This window comes from Nerophis ophidion, linkage group LG15, assembly GCF_033978795.1.
Source record: "Nerophis ophidion isolate RoL-2023_Sa linkage group LG15, RoL_Noph_v1.0, whole genome shotgun sequence".
NCBI lineage: Eukaryota > Metazoa > Chordata > Actinopteri > Syngnathiformes > Syngnathidae > Nerophis > Nerophis ophidion.
The window spans coordinates 28,874,195-28,894,980 of NC_084625.1; the positions used below are offsets into that span (position 1 = coordinate 28,874,195).

Sequence of the window (20,786 nt, forward strand, 5' to 3'; positions counted from 1 at the left end):
ATAAAATCATCAAAACTTTCAGAGAATCTGGAGAAATCACTGCATGTAAGCGATGATATTACGGACCTTTGATTCCTCAGGCGGTACTGCATCAAAAACCGACATCAGTGTGTAAAGGATATATCACCACATTGGCTCAGGAACACTTTATAAAACCACTGTCAGTAACTACAGTTGGTTGCTACATCTGTAAGTGCAAGTTAAAACTCTACTATGCAAAGCGAAAACCATTTATCAACAACACCAAGGAACGCCGCCGGCTTCGCTGGGCCCGAGCTCATTTAAGATGGACTGATGTAAAGTGGAAAAGTGTTCTGTGGTCTGACGAGTCCACATTTCAAATTATATTTGGAAACAGAGGACGTGGTGTCCTCCGGACCAAAGAGGAAAATAACCATACAGATTGTTATAGGCGAAAAGTTCTAAAGCCAGCATCTGTGATGGTATGGGGGTGTATTAGTGCCCAAGGCATGGGTAACTTACACATCTGTGAAGGCACCATTAATGCTGAAAGGTCCATACAGGTTTTGGAGCAACATATGTTGTCATCCAAGCAACGCTATCATGGACGCCCCTGCTTATTTCAGCAAAACAATGCCAAGTCATGTGTTAAAAAAGTGTGGCTTTGTAGTAAAAGAGTGTGGGTACTTTCTTGGCCCGCCTGCAGTCCAGACATGTCTCCCATGGAAAAAGTGTGGCGCATTATGAAGCATGAAATACGACACCAGAGACCCCGGACTGTTGAACGACTGAAACTCTACATAAATCAAGAATGGTAAAGAAATCCACTTTCAAAGCTTCAACAATTAGTTTCCTCAGTTCCCAAATGTTTATTGAGTGTTGTTAAAAGAAAAGAAGATGTAACACAGTGGTGAACATGCCCTTTCCCAACTACTTTAGCACATGTTGCAGCCATGAAATTCTAAGTTAATTATTATTTACAAAAAAAATAAAGTTTATGAGTTTGAACATGAAATATCTTGTCTTTGTAGTGCATTCAACTGAATATGGGTTGAAAAGGATTTGCAAATCATTGTATTCCGTTTATATTTACATCTAACACAATTCCCCAACTCATGTGGAAATGGGGTTTGTAAATAGTTTTAGGGGCCACATTTCCAGGAAGCTCAGGACCTGGGGGCCTGACTTTTTACTATTAGTCTTTTTTTGTGTATTCCGGGAGAACCAGCGTTGTTAAATTTATTTTGTCACAGGATCATGCTGTTGTTTTAAAGGGCCTTCTGCAAAACAAAAAAAAGCTAGTCCAAGACCATCTCCATGACAGCACTCTGGTGTTTTTGAGAATCTGATGTAATAATGTGAGTCCCTTGCAAGTGTGTTGAACCAAACCAACAGTTGAATAGGCCAAGTGATGAATGAGAGGACCTAGAATGGAACCTGGGGACGGCGTGGTGCTGTTGGGAGAGTGGCCGTGCCAGCAACCTAAGGGTTCCTGGTTCAATCCCCACCTTCTACCATCCTAGTCACGTCCATTGTGTCCTTGAGCAAGACACTTCACCCTTGCTCCTGATGGGTCGTGGTTAGGGCCTTGCATGGCAGCTCCCGCCATCAGTGTGTGAATGTGTGTGTGAATGGGTAAATGTGGAAATAGTGTCAAAGCGTTTTGAGTACCTTGAAGGTAAAAAAGCGCTAAACAAGTACTAACGGTTTGTATAACCCATTTACCATTTACCTTGAGGAACACCACTAGCATAATTAAAGAAGTTAAACAAATGACTACAGACAAAAAAGGGGGCTTAAAAAGGTGCCTTGAGGAACGCCTCATGTATGTAAAACACAGCTTTGGACCCCAGTGTTCTATGTTTGCTAGCAAGGTTAAAATGTCAATGCAAGGGTCTGCCAATGTGTTTACAGTGGTCCAAGTTCCTCTATACAACAGGAGCACTCAGGTGTTTTTAGGAATTTGTTGCAAAAGTATTTGTCTGCCAACTGAACTCGGGGGCCCGTATATTGTCATTCCAGGCTGGTGGCCAGTTGAATAGCCCGGCCCCTACTCAGTGGGCTAGTGGTTAGAGTGTCCGCCCTGAGATTGGTAGGTCGTGAGTTCAAACCCCGGCCGAGTCATACCAAAGACTATAAAAATGGGACCCATTACCTCCCTGCTTGGCACTCAGCTTCAAGGGTTGGAATTGGGGGTTAAATCGACCAAAATGATTCCCGCTGCTCTCCCAGGGGGTGAACAAGGTTATGGGTCAAATCCATAGGACAAATTTCACCACACCTAGTGTGTGTGACAATCATTGGTACTTTAACTTTAACTTAATCTTTGGCTTTCATTGATGACATACAACTTAGTTTTTGTGATATGTTTGGCCTTATCCTATGATGCTAAAAAATGCAGTTTATTTTCCGTAATGGAGGTAATTTTTATTGACTTAGGTGAGTGGCTCCCCACTGGGTATGGATACACAATTACTGGAAATTTCGCACTTCAAACCACTACTTTTTTCTGCGGCTTAAAAAAAATGGTGCAGTAAATTTATGATTTTTTTCTTTGCTGACAACCAGAATGTACTGTAAATAGATTATTTAAAAAAAAAACAACACACTGAACAGGAGTGTTATTGTTGGTGCTACGGTACCATCTTTTCTGCAGGTGCTGCATTTTCCTTTTGTTTAGACTACTCTGAACCGGAAGGTCCTCTTGGCGTCTATAGCTTTCCTACTCGTATGGGTTCTTCATTTGTCACTCCAAGCAACATTTGTAAGTTATACAATATAACTAAAACAATTCATACTCACTAAACCAACCCATGTGTGATGTCTGTAGGAGTGTTTTCATGCACATGTGTATGTACTACAGTAATGTAATGAAGCTAGCATAACACAAGGGTGTCAAACTATTTTTAGATCAGGGTCCACATGAAGAAAAATGTACTTTCAAGTGGGCGGGACTTGTAAAATCGCGGCACGATAACTTATAAAATAAAGACAACTTCAGATTGTTTTATTTGTTAAAAAAATACATCAAGCACATTCCGAAAATGTTCAAAAATCATAATGCTGTTTTTTTTTTTTAAACGTACCTGTTGCAGTTAATAGTATTTTAACTTTATTTGTCGGTATTTATACTTTTCTGAATAAATGATGTGATAATATTTATCTGTCAACTCATTGGTGTTAATTTTCAATCTATCAAGATAAAAAATAATATGAAAATTGAATAACAGAATGTTATTTATGTAGTTTGCTCATGTACCTCGACTAATGTACTAACATGTGGTTTATTCCTTTTACATATGTAGCAAGATACAAAGACGTGCTATTGCGACATCTAGTGGACACATTTAGAACAGCAGTTTATTTCATTCAAAAATTCCGGCTCATTTTTATACTTCGCAAACTCATCCCGCAGACCGGATGAAACCTGTTCGCGGACCTGATCCGACCGGCGGACCTTAGGTTTGACACCCCTGTACTAACACGTTTACGCGTGTCTGTGTTAGTATTATTAACTCACAATGCCATTCTTTTCCTATAGTTTTTGTTGTATAAGTTCACCAAAAACTTCACCGTGGACTGAGTGTCTTAGCTGATTGGAGAGCTTGCTTCCACAGCTAGTGGGTCCACGATAACGACCTCTTTTTGTTTGATCGGCCGCTTTACTTCCATGTTACAGACAATGTTTGGAAACAATTAAGGTATGTACATAAACATTTCCAAAATCTTTCTGTGTAAGTAAGTAATATCACAATTTACAAAGTTAAAGTAAAGTACTAATGATTGTCACACAGAATAATTTTGGTGATTTAATCCCCAATTCCAACCCTTGATGCTAAGCGCCAAGCAGGGAGGTAATGGCTCCCATTTTTGTAGTCCTTCGTATGATTCGGCCAGGGTTTGAACTCACAACCTACCGATCTCAGGGCGGACAAAGCTGTGACTTATAGTCTGGTGCGGTTAATATGGGGAAAATATTTTTTTCTTAAAAAAATTACTGGGTGCAGCTAATATCCCGATGTGCTCTATAGTCCGTAAAATACAGTAGCTGGGGGGGATAAAAATGAAAAACACTGTGGGCATTTGTGATTGGCATTAAAATGCATTAATTGGCAATAACAATCACATGCTTTTTCATAAACATTATTGGTAACACTTTAGTATGCGGAACTCTTATAAGTAACAAAGACTTCATTTAGAGTTATTTGGAGACTAGGGGAACATAGGCCATATTTGCCAACCTTGAGACCTCCGAATCCGGGAAATGGGGCGGGGGGTTGCGATGGTATATTGGATGTATATATTGTAGCATCCCAGAAGAGTTAGTGCTGCAAGGGGTTCTGGGTATTTGTTCTGTTGTGTTTATGTTGTGTTACGGTGCGGATGTTCTCCCGAAATGTGTTTGTCATTCTTGTTTGGTGTGGGTTCACACTGTGGCGCATAATTGTAACGGTGTTAAAGTTGTTTATACAGCCACCCTCCGTGTGACTTGTATGGCTGTTGACCAAGTGTGATTTGCATTCTCTTATGTGAGTCTGTAAAAGCCGCATACAACATATGACTGGACTGGCACGCCGTTTGTATGGAGAAAAAGCGGACGCAACGACAGTTTGTAGAGGATGTTAAAGACAGTGCCATCAGGGCACGCCCCCAATATTGTTGTTCGGGTGAAAATCGGGATAAATTTAGGAGAATGGTTGCACCGGGAGATTTTCGGGAGGGGTACTGAAATTCGGGAGTCTCCCGGAAAAATTGTGAGGGTTGGCAAGTATGACATAGTCTAAGTACACTAACCCTAACCTTATGTTAATGGCTTACTCCATCCATCCATCCATTTTCTACCGCTTATTCCCTTTCGGGGTTGCGGGGGGCGCTGGCGCCTATCTCAGCTACAATTGGGCGGAAGGCGGGGTACACCCTGGACAAATCGCCAGCTCATCGCAGGGCCAACACAGATAGACAGACAACATTCACACTCACATTCGTATAAAAAGGCCATGCAGAATAAGCCATTAATTACTACTTAATAATGACTAATTAAGAGCTAATATGTTACTAATTTGCATGTTAATAAGCAACTAATTAATGGTGGATATGTTCCCCATACTAAAGTGTTACCAAATGATTATTACATTTGTTTATTACACCTCAGATGAAGCACCTTCTATTGGTTTCTGCCATGTTCAATGACAGAACAACAACCCAAAGCTTACATTCTTCCAGGAACATACCTCTTGGCTGTCAGCAAGCTCAAGCTGTAAGCTTGCCACTTCCTCTTTCCGAAGCTCCACTTCCTGTTCCAGCTGTCCACGCTTGTTAAGGTGCGCGCGGCAGGATGCGACGAGACTTTGCTTCAGACTCGCTTGTTCCTGGTTTCTGAGAGGGTGTGCACAGCAGAAAACAAACAATGTGAGCCTCAGCGCGCCGCGGTGATTAAAGCACATATAGGAACTGAACCGAATTAAAAGATTTAAAGAGAGGATGTGGAATTTTGCATGCTACATAAAGTCAGAGATGGCATGCAATTTGGTGAGTCGACTATACAGACGCGGAAGAAGAGTCGAAAGGGGGGATGGGAAGGGCACCAGAAGGGGGACAAGGACAGAACCAGGATCAGAGAAGGGTTTTCATAAAGACGCCATTATTACTGTCTCTCCAGCTCTGATTTCATCTGTAGAATAACCTTTTCACACTCCACCAGGCGCTCCACCTGCTCACTGCAGCGCTGAAACACACACACACACACACACACACACACACACACACACACACACACGAAAGGTGAATTGCATCTCTAGATTTGTCACTGTCACCGTAAGCTGCAGCCTACAGAGACATGTTCATTTTTCTTAAAAAAATTAAAATAAAACCCACTTAGTAAAGTCTGCTATTTAAATAGGAGGATAATCATGTGTGGTCATGTAGTACCTTCTGCAGCTTCTGAGCACGACTTTGTAAGCTGAAGTAGTCCTCGTCAGCGTGGGAGTGACTCCGCTGATAAAGTCGCAGGTCACACTCCAACATGACTTTCTACATGAAGAGAGAGCGGAGATAAAAGCGGAGAGGAAACAACTACGCTCGTTGTCAAACACTTGCTTATCGCTACGCTGGAAAGCTCTGTTTTGTTGCCCTTGGAAATGTATGTTTTTATTTTATTTTTTCTGCACTCAAGTAAGAACACACTAATGCATCATTGCACGGATGTGAGAGAGGAAGAAAAGACTGCATTACCTCAATTAATGTAATTGTATTTTTTTAGTTAGTGAGCAGGATTGTACATACTGCACATCTTGTATTACTTTACCAAGAAAGAGGGATCGGTCAGGAGACATTTTGGTACAAATCCAAAAATAAAGCATCGTTTGGCAATAATTTGCCTGCCCAAAATATGAAATGTCACGATATAGTAGGGTTGTACGGTATACCATTATTAGTACAGTACCGCGGTACTAATGAATCATATTCGGTACGATACCGCCTCTGAAAAGTACCCGAATTTGTGGTATCATACAAAACTAATGTAAAGTACAAACAACGGAAGAATAAGTGATTATTACATTTTAACAGAAATGTAGATAGAGCATGTTAAAAGAGAAAGTAAACAGAAATTAACAGTAAATGAACCAATTATTTTCTACCAATTGTCCTTAATAATTTTGACAAAATAACAGAATGGAAAATGACACTATATGTTACTGCATATGTCAGCAGACTAATTAGGAGCCTTTGTTTGTTTACTTACTACTAAAAGACAAGTTGTCTTGTATTTTCACTATTTTATCTAGGACAAACTTGCAATAAGAAACATATGTTCAATGTACCCTAAGATTTTTTGTTAAAATAGCCAATAATGCAATTTTTTGAGGTGCCCTTTATTTAGTAAAGTACCATCCATCCATCCATTGTTCGATCGCTTATTCCCTTTTGAGGTCGCGGGGGGCGCTGGCGCCTATCTCAGCTACAATCGGAACACTGGGGTCAAAACTTATGATTTACATAACTGAGGTGTTCCTCAAAGCACTTCTTTAAGTCCTCTCCTTTTTAGCAGTAACATATTTTTGTGTTGCTGTAGCTTGTTTACTTTAGATGCAGAAAGTAGTCATTTGTTCAACTTCTTCAGTTGTACTAGTGTTGTTCCTCAAGGTTTCATTTAAGGTCTTCTATATTTCATCATTTGGCCTATTCAACTGGTAGCCTGCAGGTTTAGTTAAAAAAAAAACCTCACATTGATTCTTAAAGACTAAAATGCTGTCATACAGATGATATTTGACTAGCTTTACTTTAAAAAAAAAAACAGAGCGCTCCTGTAACTCTGACAAAATAAATAGACCAAAATAAAATGTCTACTATATGCAGCCCTTTGAGACACTAGTGATTTAGGGCTAGGCTCATCTCGGAGGGAGACGAGGCTGCATATCGGGATGAGGTGGAGAAGCTGTCGGATTGGTGCAAAGTCAACAACCTGGCCCTGAACACCTCCAAGACCAAGGAGCTGGTCATAGACTTCAGGAGGAAAAAAACGGACATCCTGCCCCTGATCATCAGTGGTGACTGTGTGGAGAGGGTCTCCGACTTCCGCTCCCTGGGAGTCCACCTGGCCAACGACCTATCCTGGAGCACCAACACCACGGCTACCATCAAGAAGGCACACCAGAGACTGCACTTCCTGAGAATACTCAGGAACAACCACCTCTCACAGGAACTGCTGGTGTCCTTCTACCGGTGCTCCATTGAGAGCATCCTGACCTACTGCATCTGCGTGTGGTTCAGCAGCTGCACGGCCGCAGAGAGAACGGCGCTCCAGAGAGTCATAAAGACCGCCCAGAAGTTAATCGGATGCCCCCTCCCCCCCCTGGCTGACCTGTACAGCTCCCGCTGTCTCAGGAAAGCACAGAGCATCCTGAAAGACCCATTCCACCCCGGGCACAGCCACCTGGAACTGCTACCCTCAGGCAGACGCTACAGGGTGCTAAAAGCGAGCACCAATAGACTAAAAAATAGCTTTTACCCAAGAGCCATAGTAGCACTAAACAGGCACTGAGTGAGCACAATATGTCCATCATGTCCTCATGTGTAATGTTTAAATGTTTTTCTATTTTTTTGGACTACAATGTGAAATAATGTTTTATCTATGTATACATAGATACATCTGTCATCTCTATCTTTTTTTTTTTTTTTTTTTTTTTTAATTTATTATTATTTTTTTTTTTTTTTTTTTTTTTTTTATTTATTTATTTTTTTTTAATTTATACTACCATATTGTATATGCACCTTAGGAGGAGCTGCTCCAATTTCGTTGTTCTTTGAACCTGTTCATTGCAATAATGACAATAAAACTCTATTCTATATAAGTAAACATTGATTGATTGATACTGTAGAGGACACTGGTTTTCCGTAATATATAAAATAAGAACAATATTGAAAGGAGATGTCTGACACCCCTGAGATTTCTGGAAATGTGGCCCCCAAAAACATTTAGTTGAAATATCCCTGACGGAAGATTTTCATCAGTATGAAGCATAATAATATGTTTTTATTATGATTCTATGATCATTCGTGCAGGGCAGCACGGTGTCACAGAGGTTAGTATATGGATCTTTCTATGAGGAGTTTGCATGTTCTTCCCGTGACTCCCACCTCTGAAAACATGAAGCAGGGGATAGGTTGATTGGCAACACTAAATGGTCCCTAGTGTGTGAATGTGTGTGAGACTTGTGCGGCATAGTGATGCCGGGTTTGTTCCTCCAGGGATGCGTCGGGCAAGAACACAGCGTAAAGTAAGATATAAGTATTTATTAAAGTAATACAACAGGCTAGAACAAAAAAAAAACACTGGTGCTAAGCAGAAAGGCAAACAAATGGTCCTAGCATGGAAGCTAGGAATACAAACAGAAAAACTAAACTTGGCACGAAGGCACAAAAAAGGGAAAACAAACCATTAGCATGAGAGCTGGAATAAAACAAAGGCATAGCGTGTAAGCTAGCGAGAATATACATCCAGAGCAGTCGTCACTTGTTGCGCAAAGGCAAATTAGGATCCGAGGCAGAACAATAAAAAGGGGCGAGCTTAAATAAGGGAGGTGATTACAAGAAACAGGTGTGCGAGAACCGAGAGTAGCAGGTGGAAATAATATGTAACCATGGTGACAGACTTAACAAGAACAAAGGAGTCAAATGCGTAAATATAAGTATTTATTAAAGTAATACAACAGTCTAGAACACACAAAAACACTTGTGCTAAGCAGAAAGGCAAACAAATGGCGCTAGCATGGAAGCTAGGAATACAAAAAGAAAAACTAAACTTGGCACGAAGGCACAAAAAAGGGAAAACAAACCATTAGCATGAGAGTAAGAATAAAGCAAAGGCGTAGCGTGTAAGCTAGCGAGAATATACATCCAGAGCAGTCGTCACTTGTTGCGCGAAGGCAAATTAGGATCCGAGGCAGAACAATGAAAAGGGGTGAGCTTAAATAAGGGAGGTGATTACAAGAAACAGGTGTGCGAGAACCGAGAGTAGCAGGTGGAAATAATACGTAACCATGGTGACAGACTTAACAAGAACAAAGGAGTCAAATGCGTAAATATAAGTATTTATTAAAGTAATACAACAGGCTAGAACACAAAAAAACACTGGTGCTAAGCAGAAAGGCAAACAAATGGCGCTAGCATGGAAGCTAGGAATACAAACAGAAAAACTAAACTTGGCACGAAGGCACAAAAAGGGAAAACAAACCATTAGCATGAGAGCTAGAATAAAGCAAAGGCGTAGCGTGTAAGCTAGCGAGAATATACATCCAGAGCAGTCGTCACTTGTTGCGCGAAGGCAAATTAGGATCCGAGGCAGAACAATGAAAAGGGGCGAGCTTAAATAAGGGAGGTGATTACAAGAAACAGGTGTGCGAGAACCGAGAGTAGCAGATGGAAATAATATGTAACCATGGTGACAGACTTAACAAGAACTAAGGAGTCAAATGATGGCGAGTGATAAAAAATGAAAACAAAGCAACAATATGGTGATGATCCGACCATCGGATCACAACAATGTGAGTGTGAATGTTGTCAGTCTATCTGTGTTGGCCCTGCGATAAGGTGGAGATTTGTCCAGGGTGTACCCCCGCCTTCCGCCCGAATGCAGCTGAGATACGCTCAAGCACCCCCCGCAACCCCAAAAGGGACAAGCGGTAAAAAATGAATGGATGGATGGAAATTATTGGTGCTTCTCTTAGGGTTAGGTCTCCCCTTTCCTTGAAAACCTTTAAAACGTGTTTCTAAATTTCATTTAGGGTCTTTGTGCACACAACAATTATGGCAAATGAGATGCAAAAGTGAAACTTGTCCTTAACTTTCTCCTATGCTGCTACACATAGACTTATTCTATTTGGACATCTCTTCTATCACTTCACCCTTGTTTCAAAATGCTGTGTATGAATGCTTACAGGTGAGCTTTGATGACATAATGACATCTGTGTTGAGTGAAGTGCTGAAAGCTAGTTTTGGGGTATCGAGGTGGAACAAACCACTCTGCAACTTCATAACATTTTCACAAGTTGTTTTGATTCCCCCATGTCACAATTTTACTATGGCTACTCTCCGGGTGTCCAGTGGTAATTGGCGACCACTGCTCAGTGCCACTGGTAATTTTTTCTTGGAAATGGCAACTAAAAAGTGTTTTTTTTTAATGTAAGATTAAGTAGAATTGTACCTCGATTTACAAATCCCTCATTGTTAAAACTTTTCGATTGTCAAACCACAGACTTCGGTATTTTCCGGACCATAGGGCGCACCGGATTATAAGGCACACTGCCGATTAATGGTCTATTTTTGATCTTTTTCATATATTAGGCACACCGGATTATAGGGTGCATTAAAGGAGTCATATTATTACTTTTCTTCTAAATGTAAAACACTCCCTCGTGGTCTACATAACATGTAATGGTGGTTCTTTGGTCAAAATGTTGCATAGTTTATGTTTTACAGATAATCTTCTAGTCGCTTTCTGACAGTCGCTTCCGGATGCTCCATTTTGTGGGCGGGCTTATTTACGTGGCTCACCTTCAGCAGTTTCTTCTCCTCATCATCTTTGTTGTAGCGGCAAGGACAGGAGTGGAAGAAGTTTCAAAAGATGGAGCTAACTGTTTTAATCAATAACGGAGCAGCATCTCCTCATCCGAAAATGTGACACGTAAAAAAACGTCCGACCCGGAACTCTAATAACTAAAGTTCCTTGGGTGAATAATGTAAACTCACTGCACCGGTATGTTTAAGCGCTTTCATGGTGAGTTTACTGACAGATATGAGTAAGAACTGTACACTACTTTATATTAGAAATGGCAACAGCGGAGGATGAATGTCACATAACAAGAAGATAAAGAAAATTAAGAAGCTTATCGACTATAGCTTTGGTGAGGACACGCGCAATTATTCAGGATTTATGCAGATCCCAATTACAGATCAGCAGGTATTGCGAAACATAACGCCAGATAATATGTCTTACCTTATACACACACCATAATAATACTTATGTGTTTAATGCACCAACAATCCTTGAATAAGTGTGGCTTCATAGCTTACCAAAGTCGTATTAAATAAATGATAAATGGGTTGTACTTGTATAGCGCTTTTCTATCTTCAAGGTACTCAAAGCGCTTTGACACTACTTCCACATTTACCCATTCACACACACATTCACACACTGATGGAGGGAGCTGCCATGCAAGGCGCCAACCAGTACCCATCAGGAGCAAGGGTGAAGTGTCTTGCTCAGGACACAACGGACGTGACGAGGTTGGTACTAGGTGGGATTTGAACCAGGGCCCCTCGGGTTGCGCACGGCCACTCTCCCACTGCGCCACGCCGTCCCACAATTAAAATATTTTGATAGATTTTTGAGCGTCACGTGTAATGTTTTATATTTTCAATGGAACATTTCAAATGTTGCTGTTTACTTGAGACATATTGCCATCATAGTACAGCCTACTGTTATCGTTTATGTTTTACTGCCATCTACTGGTCACATTTATCATTACACCATGTACCAAGTAAAATAGCTTCAAGGTAGGTAAGCTTAACCAGACTTATTCCGTACATTAGGCGCACTGGGTTATAAGGCGCACTGTCGAATTTTGAGGAAAAAAAAATATATTTTAAGTTCGCCTTACAGTCCGAAAAATACCGTAGATAAAATATGCTTTGCTGTGTGAACTTTCACCACCCATCGTGTGCCTCGCAGTGCACCCATTTTGTGCCCGGCAGCACATCCAGAGTGAGCGGGTTGATTGCTCCCCGGTGCTCAGTCATCACAGCAGTGCTGTCGTTAGCAACTGTGTTACTTTGTGTGTTTTTTAGCCTTTTTACATCATTTCACTAGTTCTGCTAGGTTAATGTGAGTCCAAAGAAAGCAATGGACAAGCAATGTTTGAATTGTTCAAAAATCCACAGCGTTGTTGACAGTCCTCCTTTCCGTTGCACGCCAAGAAGATTAACCAACTAACCATCCATTTCCTACCGTTTGTCCCTTACAGGGTCGTGGAGGGTGCTGGGGCCTATCCCAGCTGCACACGAGCAGAAGGCGGGGGTACACCCTGGACAAGTCGCCACCTCATCGCAGGGCCACCACAGATAGACAGACAGCATTCACACACTAGGGACCATTTAGTGTTGCCAATCAACCTATCCCCAGGTGGATGTAAGGTAAAATGTATTTTGTTTTTATTCCTCATCAGTGTAGTGAACCGGCTGAGCCAAATGCATAGGAAGTTAAAGTCAAAGTACCACTGATTGTCACACACATACTAGATGTGGAAAAATTATTCCCTGCATTTGACCCATCCCCTTGATCACCCCCTGGGAAGTGAGGGGAGCAGTGGGCAGCAGCGGTGCCGCGCCCGGGAATCATTTATGGTGATTTAACCCCCAATTCCAACCCTTAATGCTGAGTGCCATAGAAAGGAAGGAAATGGGTCCCATTTTTAAAGTCTTTGGTACGACTCGGCCAGGATTTGAACTCACGAGCTACCGATCGCAGGGCGGACACTCTAACCACTAGGCCACTGAGTAGAATGCAGATTTACCCTGTGCAAAAGTTGTTTTCGGGGGTATTTTATTCCAACTAACTTACTGTCGCGCCTCACTGGGCATCCTATCATTTTAAAAGGCCTCTTTAAGTGTGCTGACATTTTTTATTCTTGTTATCAAGACACAGAGAAACTGTTTTAATCTGTGAAAAAAAATGGGTTTCCTTTAATTCAGCCCGGATGCTGCTCTCCATTCGGAGTTGAAAATGATGAATGTTGTTTACAAATGACAAACTTATTTAAATAAGCCAGCCCTGTTCCCATAATGGCACACATCCACCAGGAGGACTATATCTACCTTCTACACACCTCAAAAGATGCATGCTCACATATGGCATTGGATTTAAAACATATCGTTTGGCTCTAATTTAAAGTGACAATGACCTTGATGTGTCATCTGAGACACATGATTATGTGATGCACACATTTGCATATAGATTTGTTGCGGGGGTACAGAAACTGCTTCCATTATGTAATAAATGATTGTCAACTTCTCCATAAATAAGTCTGGACAATACCACTGGAAGGGATTTGAGGACATGCCATTCCAAATCAATTTGTAATTATGACGCTGATTTTCACCGTAACATACTTACTTTGTATTTTTGCAAAGTACTTTCGACTTTTTCAACGTGTTTCATCCTGCTCTGTGGCGTGATTTGGCCAACAAGCAGCAACGTGAAGAACGCTCCACAGGAACCCCTAACCTCTTGATAGGCGCCTCACAATCAAAGTCATTAGGCGGCGTAATAAAGGGCCTGAGATAGAGCCATTCTTCAACAGCCTAACTCTTTTATAACCAACAGATTAAAGTTGATTGGATTAAAATGACATTCCTCCCGTCTGACCTTGGCAGCAGCAGTTAAGTTCATCCAAATTAAATTTCTCAGTAATAAAGATGATTCATTTATTACTTGACGTCGTTAAAAAAAAAAAAGATTGGGGGGGCAGTGTTCACGTGCACGATGACGCCAGCAATGACGGAGCATCTGGGATGCAACATTGTGGAAGTTGTGCTGCTCCACAAAGTCACTCAAACATGGACACTGAGAGTGAGATGTGATCTGACCTGCTGCTTGACCGCGTCCACTTGCTCCTGCAGGCCACACGCGAGGCTCCTGAAGTGCTCGGCCTGCTGCTGGCTCTCCGTCAGCAGGTTGTGACTGACCTGGAGCTCGTCTGTCAACTGGTCCAGCGCCTCCTGCGAGCTCTCCCATTGGCCGACCTTTTCTTGGTGGCGCCGCTTTAGCTCCGAAAGCTCATCTTCCACTGAATGAGTGGCAAGTTGGGACTCCTTCAGCTGCCAATCAGATATGTGTCATCGTAAAATTTGGATAGAATCAAAGATATTGTAATTTCCGGAATACAAACCACTACATGTTTCCCATGCTTTCAACCCTGCTCGGCTAATATAAAGCAAAGGTGTTCAAACTTTCTGAACGAAAGGCGGCATTTGGCTTAAAAAATTTGGCCGGGGGCTGAAGGCTATATATATAAATAAAAATATATATATAAATATATGTATATATATATATATACATACCCTGTTTCCATATGAGTTGGGAAATTTTGTTAGATGTAAATATAAACGGATTACAATGATTTGCAAATCATTTTCAACCCATATTCAGTTGAATATGCGACAAAGACAACATATTTGATGTTCAAACTGATAAACATTTTTATTTTTTTTTGCAAATAATGATTAACTTTAGAATTTAATGCCAGCAACACGTGATGAATAAGTTGAGAAAAGTGGCAATAAATACTGATAAAGTTGAGAAATGCTCATCAAACACTTATATGAAACATCCCACAGCTGTGCAGGCTAATTGGGAACAGTTGGGTGCCATGATTGGGTATAAAAGCAGATTCCATGAAATGCTAAGTAATTCACAAACAAGGATGGGGTGAGGGTCAGCACTTTCTAAGCAAATTGTCGAACAGTTTTACATCAACATTTCTCAACGAGCTATTGCAAGGAATTTAGGGATTTTACCATCTACGGTCTGTAAAATCATCAAAAAGTTCAGAGAATCTGGAGAAATCACTACACATAAGCGATGCTATCACGGACTTTTGAGCCCTCAGGCGATACTGCATCAAAAACCGACATCAGTGTGTAAAGGATATCACCACGTGGTTTATAGGAACACTTCATAAAACCACTGTCAGTACCTACAGTTGGTCGCTCCATCTGTAAGTGCAAGTTAAAACTCTACTATGCAAAGCCAAACCTATTCATCAAAAATATCCTGAAACGCCGCCGGCATGGCTGGGCCCGAGCTCACCTAAGATGGACTGATGCAAACTGTAAAAGTGTTCTGTGGTCTGACGAGTCCACATTTGAAATTATATTTGGAAACAGAGGATGTGGTGTCCTCCAGAACAAAGAGGAAAATAACCATTAGGATTGTTATAGGCGGAAAGTTCAAAAGCCAGCATCTGTGATGGTATGGGGGTGTATTAATGCCCAAGGCATGGGTAACTTACACATCTGTGAGGGCACCATTAATGCTGAAAGGTCCATACAGGTTTTGGAGCAACATATGTTGTCATCCAAGCAACGTTATCATGGAGGCCCCTGCTTATTTTACAATGACAAGTGTTACAACAGCATAGCTTCGTAAAAAAAGAGTGCGGGTACTTTCCTGGCCCACCTGCAGTCTAGACCTGTCTCCCATCGAAAATGTGTGGTGCATTATGAAGCGTAAAATTTGACAGCGGACTGTTGAACGAATGAAGTTCTACATACAACAAGAATGGGAAAGAATTTGACTTTCAGAGCTTCAACAATTAGCTTCCTCAGTTCCCAAACGTTTATTGAGTGTTGTTAAAAGAAAAGGTGATATAACACAACGGTGAACATGCCCTTTCCCAACTACTTCGGCACGTCTTGCAGCCATGAAATTCTAAGTCAATTATTATTTGCAAAAAAATAAAGTTTATGAGTTTGAACATCAAATATTTTGTCTTTGTAGTGCATTCAATTGAATATGGGTTGAAAAGGATTTGCAAATCATTGTATTCCGTTTATATTTACATCTAACAAAATTTCCCAACTCATATAGAAACGGGGTTTCTGCATATAGTATATATATATATATATATATATATATATATGTCCAGGGTGTACACCGCCTTCCGCCCAATTGTAGCTGAGATAGGCGCCAGCGCCCCCCGCGACCCCGAAAGGGAATAAGCGGTAGAAAATGGATGGATGGATGGATGGATATATATATATATATATATATATATATATATATATATATATATATATATATATATATATATATATATATATATATATATATTGTTGTCTTTGTAGTGCATTCAACTGATATGGGTTGAAAAGGATTTGCAAATCATTGTATTCAGTTTATATTTACATCTAACACAATTTCCCAACTCAACTCATATAGAAACTGGGTTTCTGTATATATATATATATGTATATATATATATATATATATATATATATATATATATATATATATATATATATATATATATATATATATATATATATATATATATATACTCTCTGAGCTGCCACTTTATTGTGGTAGAGGAGTTTGCGTGTCCCAATGATCCTAGGAGCTCTGTTGTCCGGGGGCTTTATGCCCCCTGGTCTCCCAAGGCAAACAGGTTTTAGGTGAGGGATCAGACAAAGAGCAGTTCGAAGACCTCTTTGAAGAAGAAAAAACATGGACCCAGATTTCCCTCGCCCGGATGCGGGTCACCGGGCCCTCCCTCTGGAGCCAGGCCCGGAGGTGGGGCACGATGGCGAGCGCCTGGTGGCCGGGCCTGTTCCCATGGGGCCCGGCCGGGCACAGCCCGAAGAGGCAACGTGGGTCAGCCCTCCAATGGTTTCACCACCCATAGCAGGGGCCATAGAGGTCGGGTGCAATGTGAGCTGGGCGGCAGCCAAAGGCAGGGCACTTGGCGGTCCGATCCTCGGCTACAGAAGCTAGCTCTTGGGACGTGGAACGTCACCTCACTGGGGGGGAAAAGAGCCTGAGCTAGTGCGCGAAGTCGAGAAGTTCCGGCTGGATATAGTCGGACTCACTTCGTCGCACAGCAAGGGGTCTGGAACCACTTCTCTCGAAAGGGACTGGACTCTCTTCCACTCTGGCGTTTCCGGCAGTGAGAGGCGACGGGCTGGGGTGGCAATTCTCGTTGCCCCCCGGCTCAAAGCCTGCACGTTGGAGTTTAACTCGGTGGACGAAAGGCCAGCATCCCTCTGCCTTCGGGTGGGGGGGACGGGTCCTGACTGTTGTTTGTGCTTACGCATAGCTCGGTTGGTAGAGTGGCCGTGTCAGCAACTTGAGGGTTGCAGGTTCGATTCCCGCTTGTGCCATCCTAGTTACTGCCGTTGTGTCCTTGGGCAAGACACTTTACCCACCTGCTCCCAGTGCCACCCACACTGGTTTAAATGTAACTTAGATATTGGGTGTCACTATGTAAAGCGCTTTGAGTCACTTGAGAAAAGCGCTATATAAATATAATTCACTTCACTTCACTTCACCAAACAGCAGTTCAGAGTACCCACCCTTTTTGGGAACACTCGAGGGAGTACTGGAAAGTGCTCCCCCGCGTGATTCCCTTGTCCTTCTGGGGGACTTCAACGCTCACGTTGGCAACAACAGTGAAACCTGGAGAGGCGTGATTGGGAAGAATAGCCGCCCGTATCTGAACCCGAGTGGTGTTTTGTTATTGGACTTTTGTGCTCGTCACAGTTCGTCCATAACAAACACCATGTTCAAACATAAGGGTGTCCATATGTGCACTTGGCACCAGGACACCCTAGACCGCAGTTCCATGATCGACTTTGTAGTTGTGTCATCGGATTTGCGGCCTTGTGTTTTGGACACTCAGTGAAGAGAGGGGCGGAGCTTTCTACCGATCACCACCTGGTGGTGAGTTGGCTGCGATGCTGGGGGAGGATGCTGGACAGACCTGGGAGGCCCAAACGCATTGTGAGGGTGTGCTGGGAACGTCTGGCAGAGTCTCTTGTCAGAGAAAGTTTCAATTCCCACCTCCGGAAGAACTTTGAACATGTCACGAGGGAGGTGCTGCACATTGAGTCCGAGTGGACCATGTTCCGCACCTCTATTGTCGAGGCGGCTGATCGGAGCTGTGGCCGCAAAGTAGTTGGTGCTTGTCAGGGCGGCAATCCAAAAACCCCTTGGTGGACACCAGCGGTGAGGGATGCCGTCTAGCTGAAGAAGGAGTCCTATCGGGTCCTTTTGGCTCATAGGACTCCGGAGGCAGTGGACAGGTACCGACAGGCCAAGCGGTGTGCAGCTTCAGCGGTCGCGGAGGCAAAAACTCGGACATGGGAGGAGTTCGGGGAAGCCATGGAAAACGACTTCCGGACGGCTTCGAAGCGATTCTGGACCACCGTCTGCCGCCTCAGGAAGGGGAAGCAGTGAACTATCAACACCGTGTATGGTGCGGATGGTGTTCTGCTGACCTCAACTGCGGATGTTGTTGGTAGGTGGAGGGAATACTTTGAAGACCTCCTCAATACCACCAACACGTCTTCCTATGAGGAAGCAGTGCCTGGGGAATCTGTGGTGGACTCTCCTATTTCTGGGGCTGAGGTCGCTGAGGTAGTTAAAAAGCTCCTCGGTGGCAAGGCCCCAGGGGTGGATGAGGGCCGCCCGGAGTTCCTTAAGGCTCTGGATGCTGTGGGGCTGTCTGGGTTGACAAGACTCTGCAGCATAGCGTGGACATCGGGGACGGTACGTCTGGATTGGCAGACTGGGGTGGTGGTTCCTCTGTTTGAGAAGGGGGACCGGAGGGTGTGTTCCAACTATCATGGGATCACACTCCTTAGCCTTCCCGGTAAGGTTTATTCAGGTGTCCTGGAGAGGAGGCTACGCCGGATAGTCGAACCTCGGATTCAGGTGGAACAGTGTGGTTTTCGTCCTGGTCGTGGAACTGTGGACCAGCTCTATACTCTCGGCAGGGTTCTTGAGGGTGCATGGGAGTTTGCCCAACCAGTCTACATGTGCTTTGTGGACTTGGAGAAGGCATTCGACCGTGTCCCTCGGGAAGTCCTGTGGGGACTGCTCAGAGAGTATGGGGTATCGGACTGTCTTATTGTGGCGGTCCGCTCCCTGTACGATCAGTGCCAGAGCTTGGTCCGCATTGCCGGTAGTAAGTCGAACACATTTCCAGTGAGGGTTGGACTCCGCCAAGGCTGTCCTTTGTCACCGATTCTGTTCATAACTTTTATGGACAGAATTTCTAGGCGCAGTCAAGGCGTTGAGGGGTTCCGGTTTGGTGACCGAAGGATTAGGTCTCTGATTTTTGCAGATGATGTGGTCCTGATGGCTTCATCTGACCGGGATCTTCAGCTCTCACTGGATCGGTTCGCAGCCGAGTGTGAAGCGACCGGAATGAAAATCAGCACCTCCAAGTCCGAGTCCATGGTTCTCGCCCGGAAAAGGGTGGAATGCCATCTCCGGGTTGCGGAGGAGACCCTGCCCCAAGTGGAGGAGTTCAAGTACCTAGAAGTATTGTTCATGAGTGAGGGAAGAGTGGATCGTGAGATCGACAGGCGGATCGGTGCGGCGTCTTCAGTAATGCGGACGTTGTACCGATCCGTTGTGGTGAAGAAGGAGCTGAGCCGGAAGGCAAAGCTCTCAATTTACCGGTCGATCTACGTTCCCATCCTCACCTATGGTCATGAGCTTTGGGTCATGACCGAAAGGATAAGATCACGGGTACAAGCGGCCGAAATGAGTTTCCTCCGCCGTGTGGCGGGGCTCTCCCTTAGAGATAGGGCGAGAAGCTCTGCCATCCGGGAGGAGCTCAAAGTAAAGCCGCTGCTCCTCCACATCGAGAGGAGCCAGATGAGGTGGTTCAGGCATCTGGTCAGGATGCCACCCGAACGCCTCCCTAGGGAGGTGTTTAGGGCACGTCCAACCGGTAGGAGGCAACGGGGAAGACCCAGGACACGTTGGGAAGACTATGTCTCCCGGCTGGCCTGGGAACGCCTCGGGATCCCCCGGGAAGAGCTAGACGAAGTGGCTGGGGAGAGGGAAGTCTGGGTTTCCCTGCTTAGGCTGTTGCCCACGCGACCTGACCTCGGATAAGCGGAAGAAGATGGATGGATGGATGGATATATTTATATTTATATATATATATATATATATATATATAGATATATATATATATATATATATATAAATATATATATATGTATTTACATATATATATATATATATATATATATATATATATATATATATTTATATATATATATATATATATATATATATATATATATATATATATATATATATATATATATATATATATATATATATATATATGGTTTGACAGTCCCGATTAAGCAATTAAAATATTTGTCGCTGTTAATCCCATTTTGTTCATAGTTAACTCAAAATGTATTGCGATAATCGCAGATAGGTGTAATTTTTTATCATTAATAAGTGTACCCTCGTTAGATAATTTTCAAGGGGGGGTGGGCAGTTCCATCTCTAATCTTAAAAAAAAATAGCACCATGACTAGGGAGGGTTGTTTGGATTGGGTCATACAAGTAATGCTGTTGTTCAATAATTTTAAAGTCCAATTAATGGCAGATTAACTGTCGTTTATCACTAAAAGGAAAAGAATGGCAGCTACCAGACTATTGGAAAATTATATATCATATGGGTCCGCCGCTCCTGGTTGAATTGTTTATTGAACTAGCCAGTGTCTTGTTTTTGGCCCGCGGA

At 42.9% G+C, this 20,786-nt stretch overlaps 1 protein-coding gene across 1 annotated transcript in view; it reads right to left on the reverse strand.

Annotated features, from left to right (window-relative positions):
- LOC133569917 (plectin-like) overlaps positions 1-20,786 on the reverse strand; it is a 200,321-nt gene that overhangs the window by 172,839 nt on the left and 6,696 nt on the right. Inside the window, exons 4-7 of the mRNA XM_061922506.1 lie at positions 14,104-14,334; positions 5,890-5,991; positions 5,610-5,686; positions 5,193-5,337 (exon numbers count right to left, since the gene is read on the reverse strand). Coding sequence (XP_061778490.1) covers positions 5,193-5,337; positions 5,610-5,686; positions 5,890-5,991; positions 14,104-14,334 — 555 coding nt within the window. The remainder of the gene's footprint in view (positions 1-5,192; positions 5,338-5,609; positions 5,687-5,889; positions 5,992-14,103; positions 14,335-20,786) is intronic.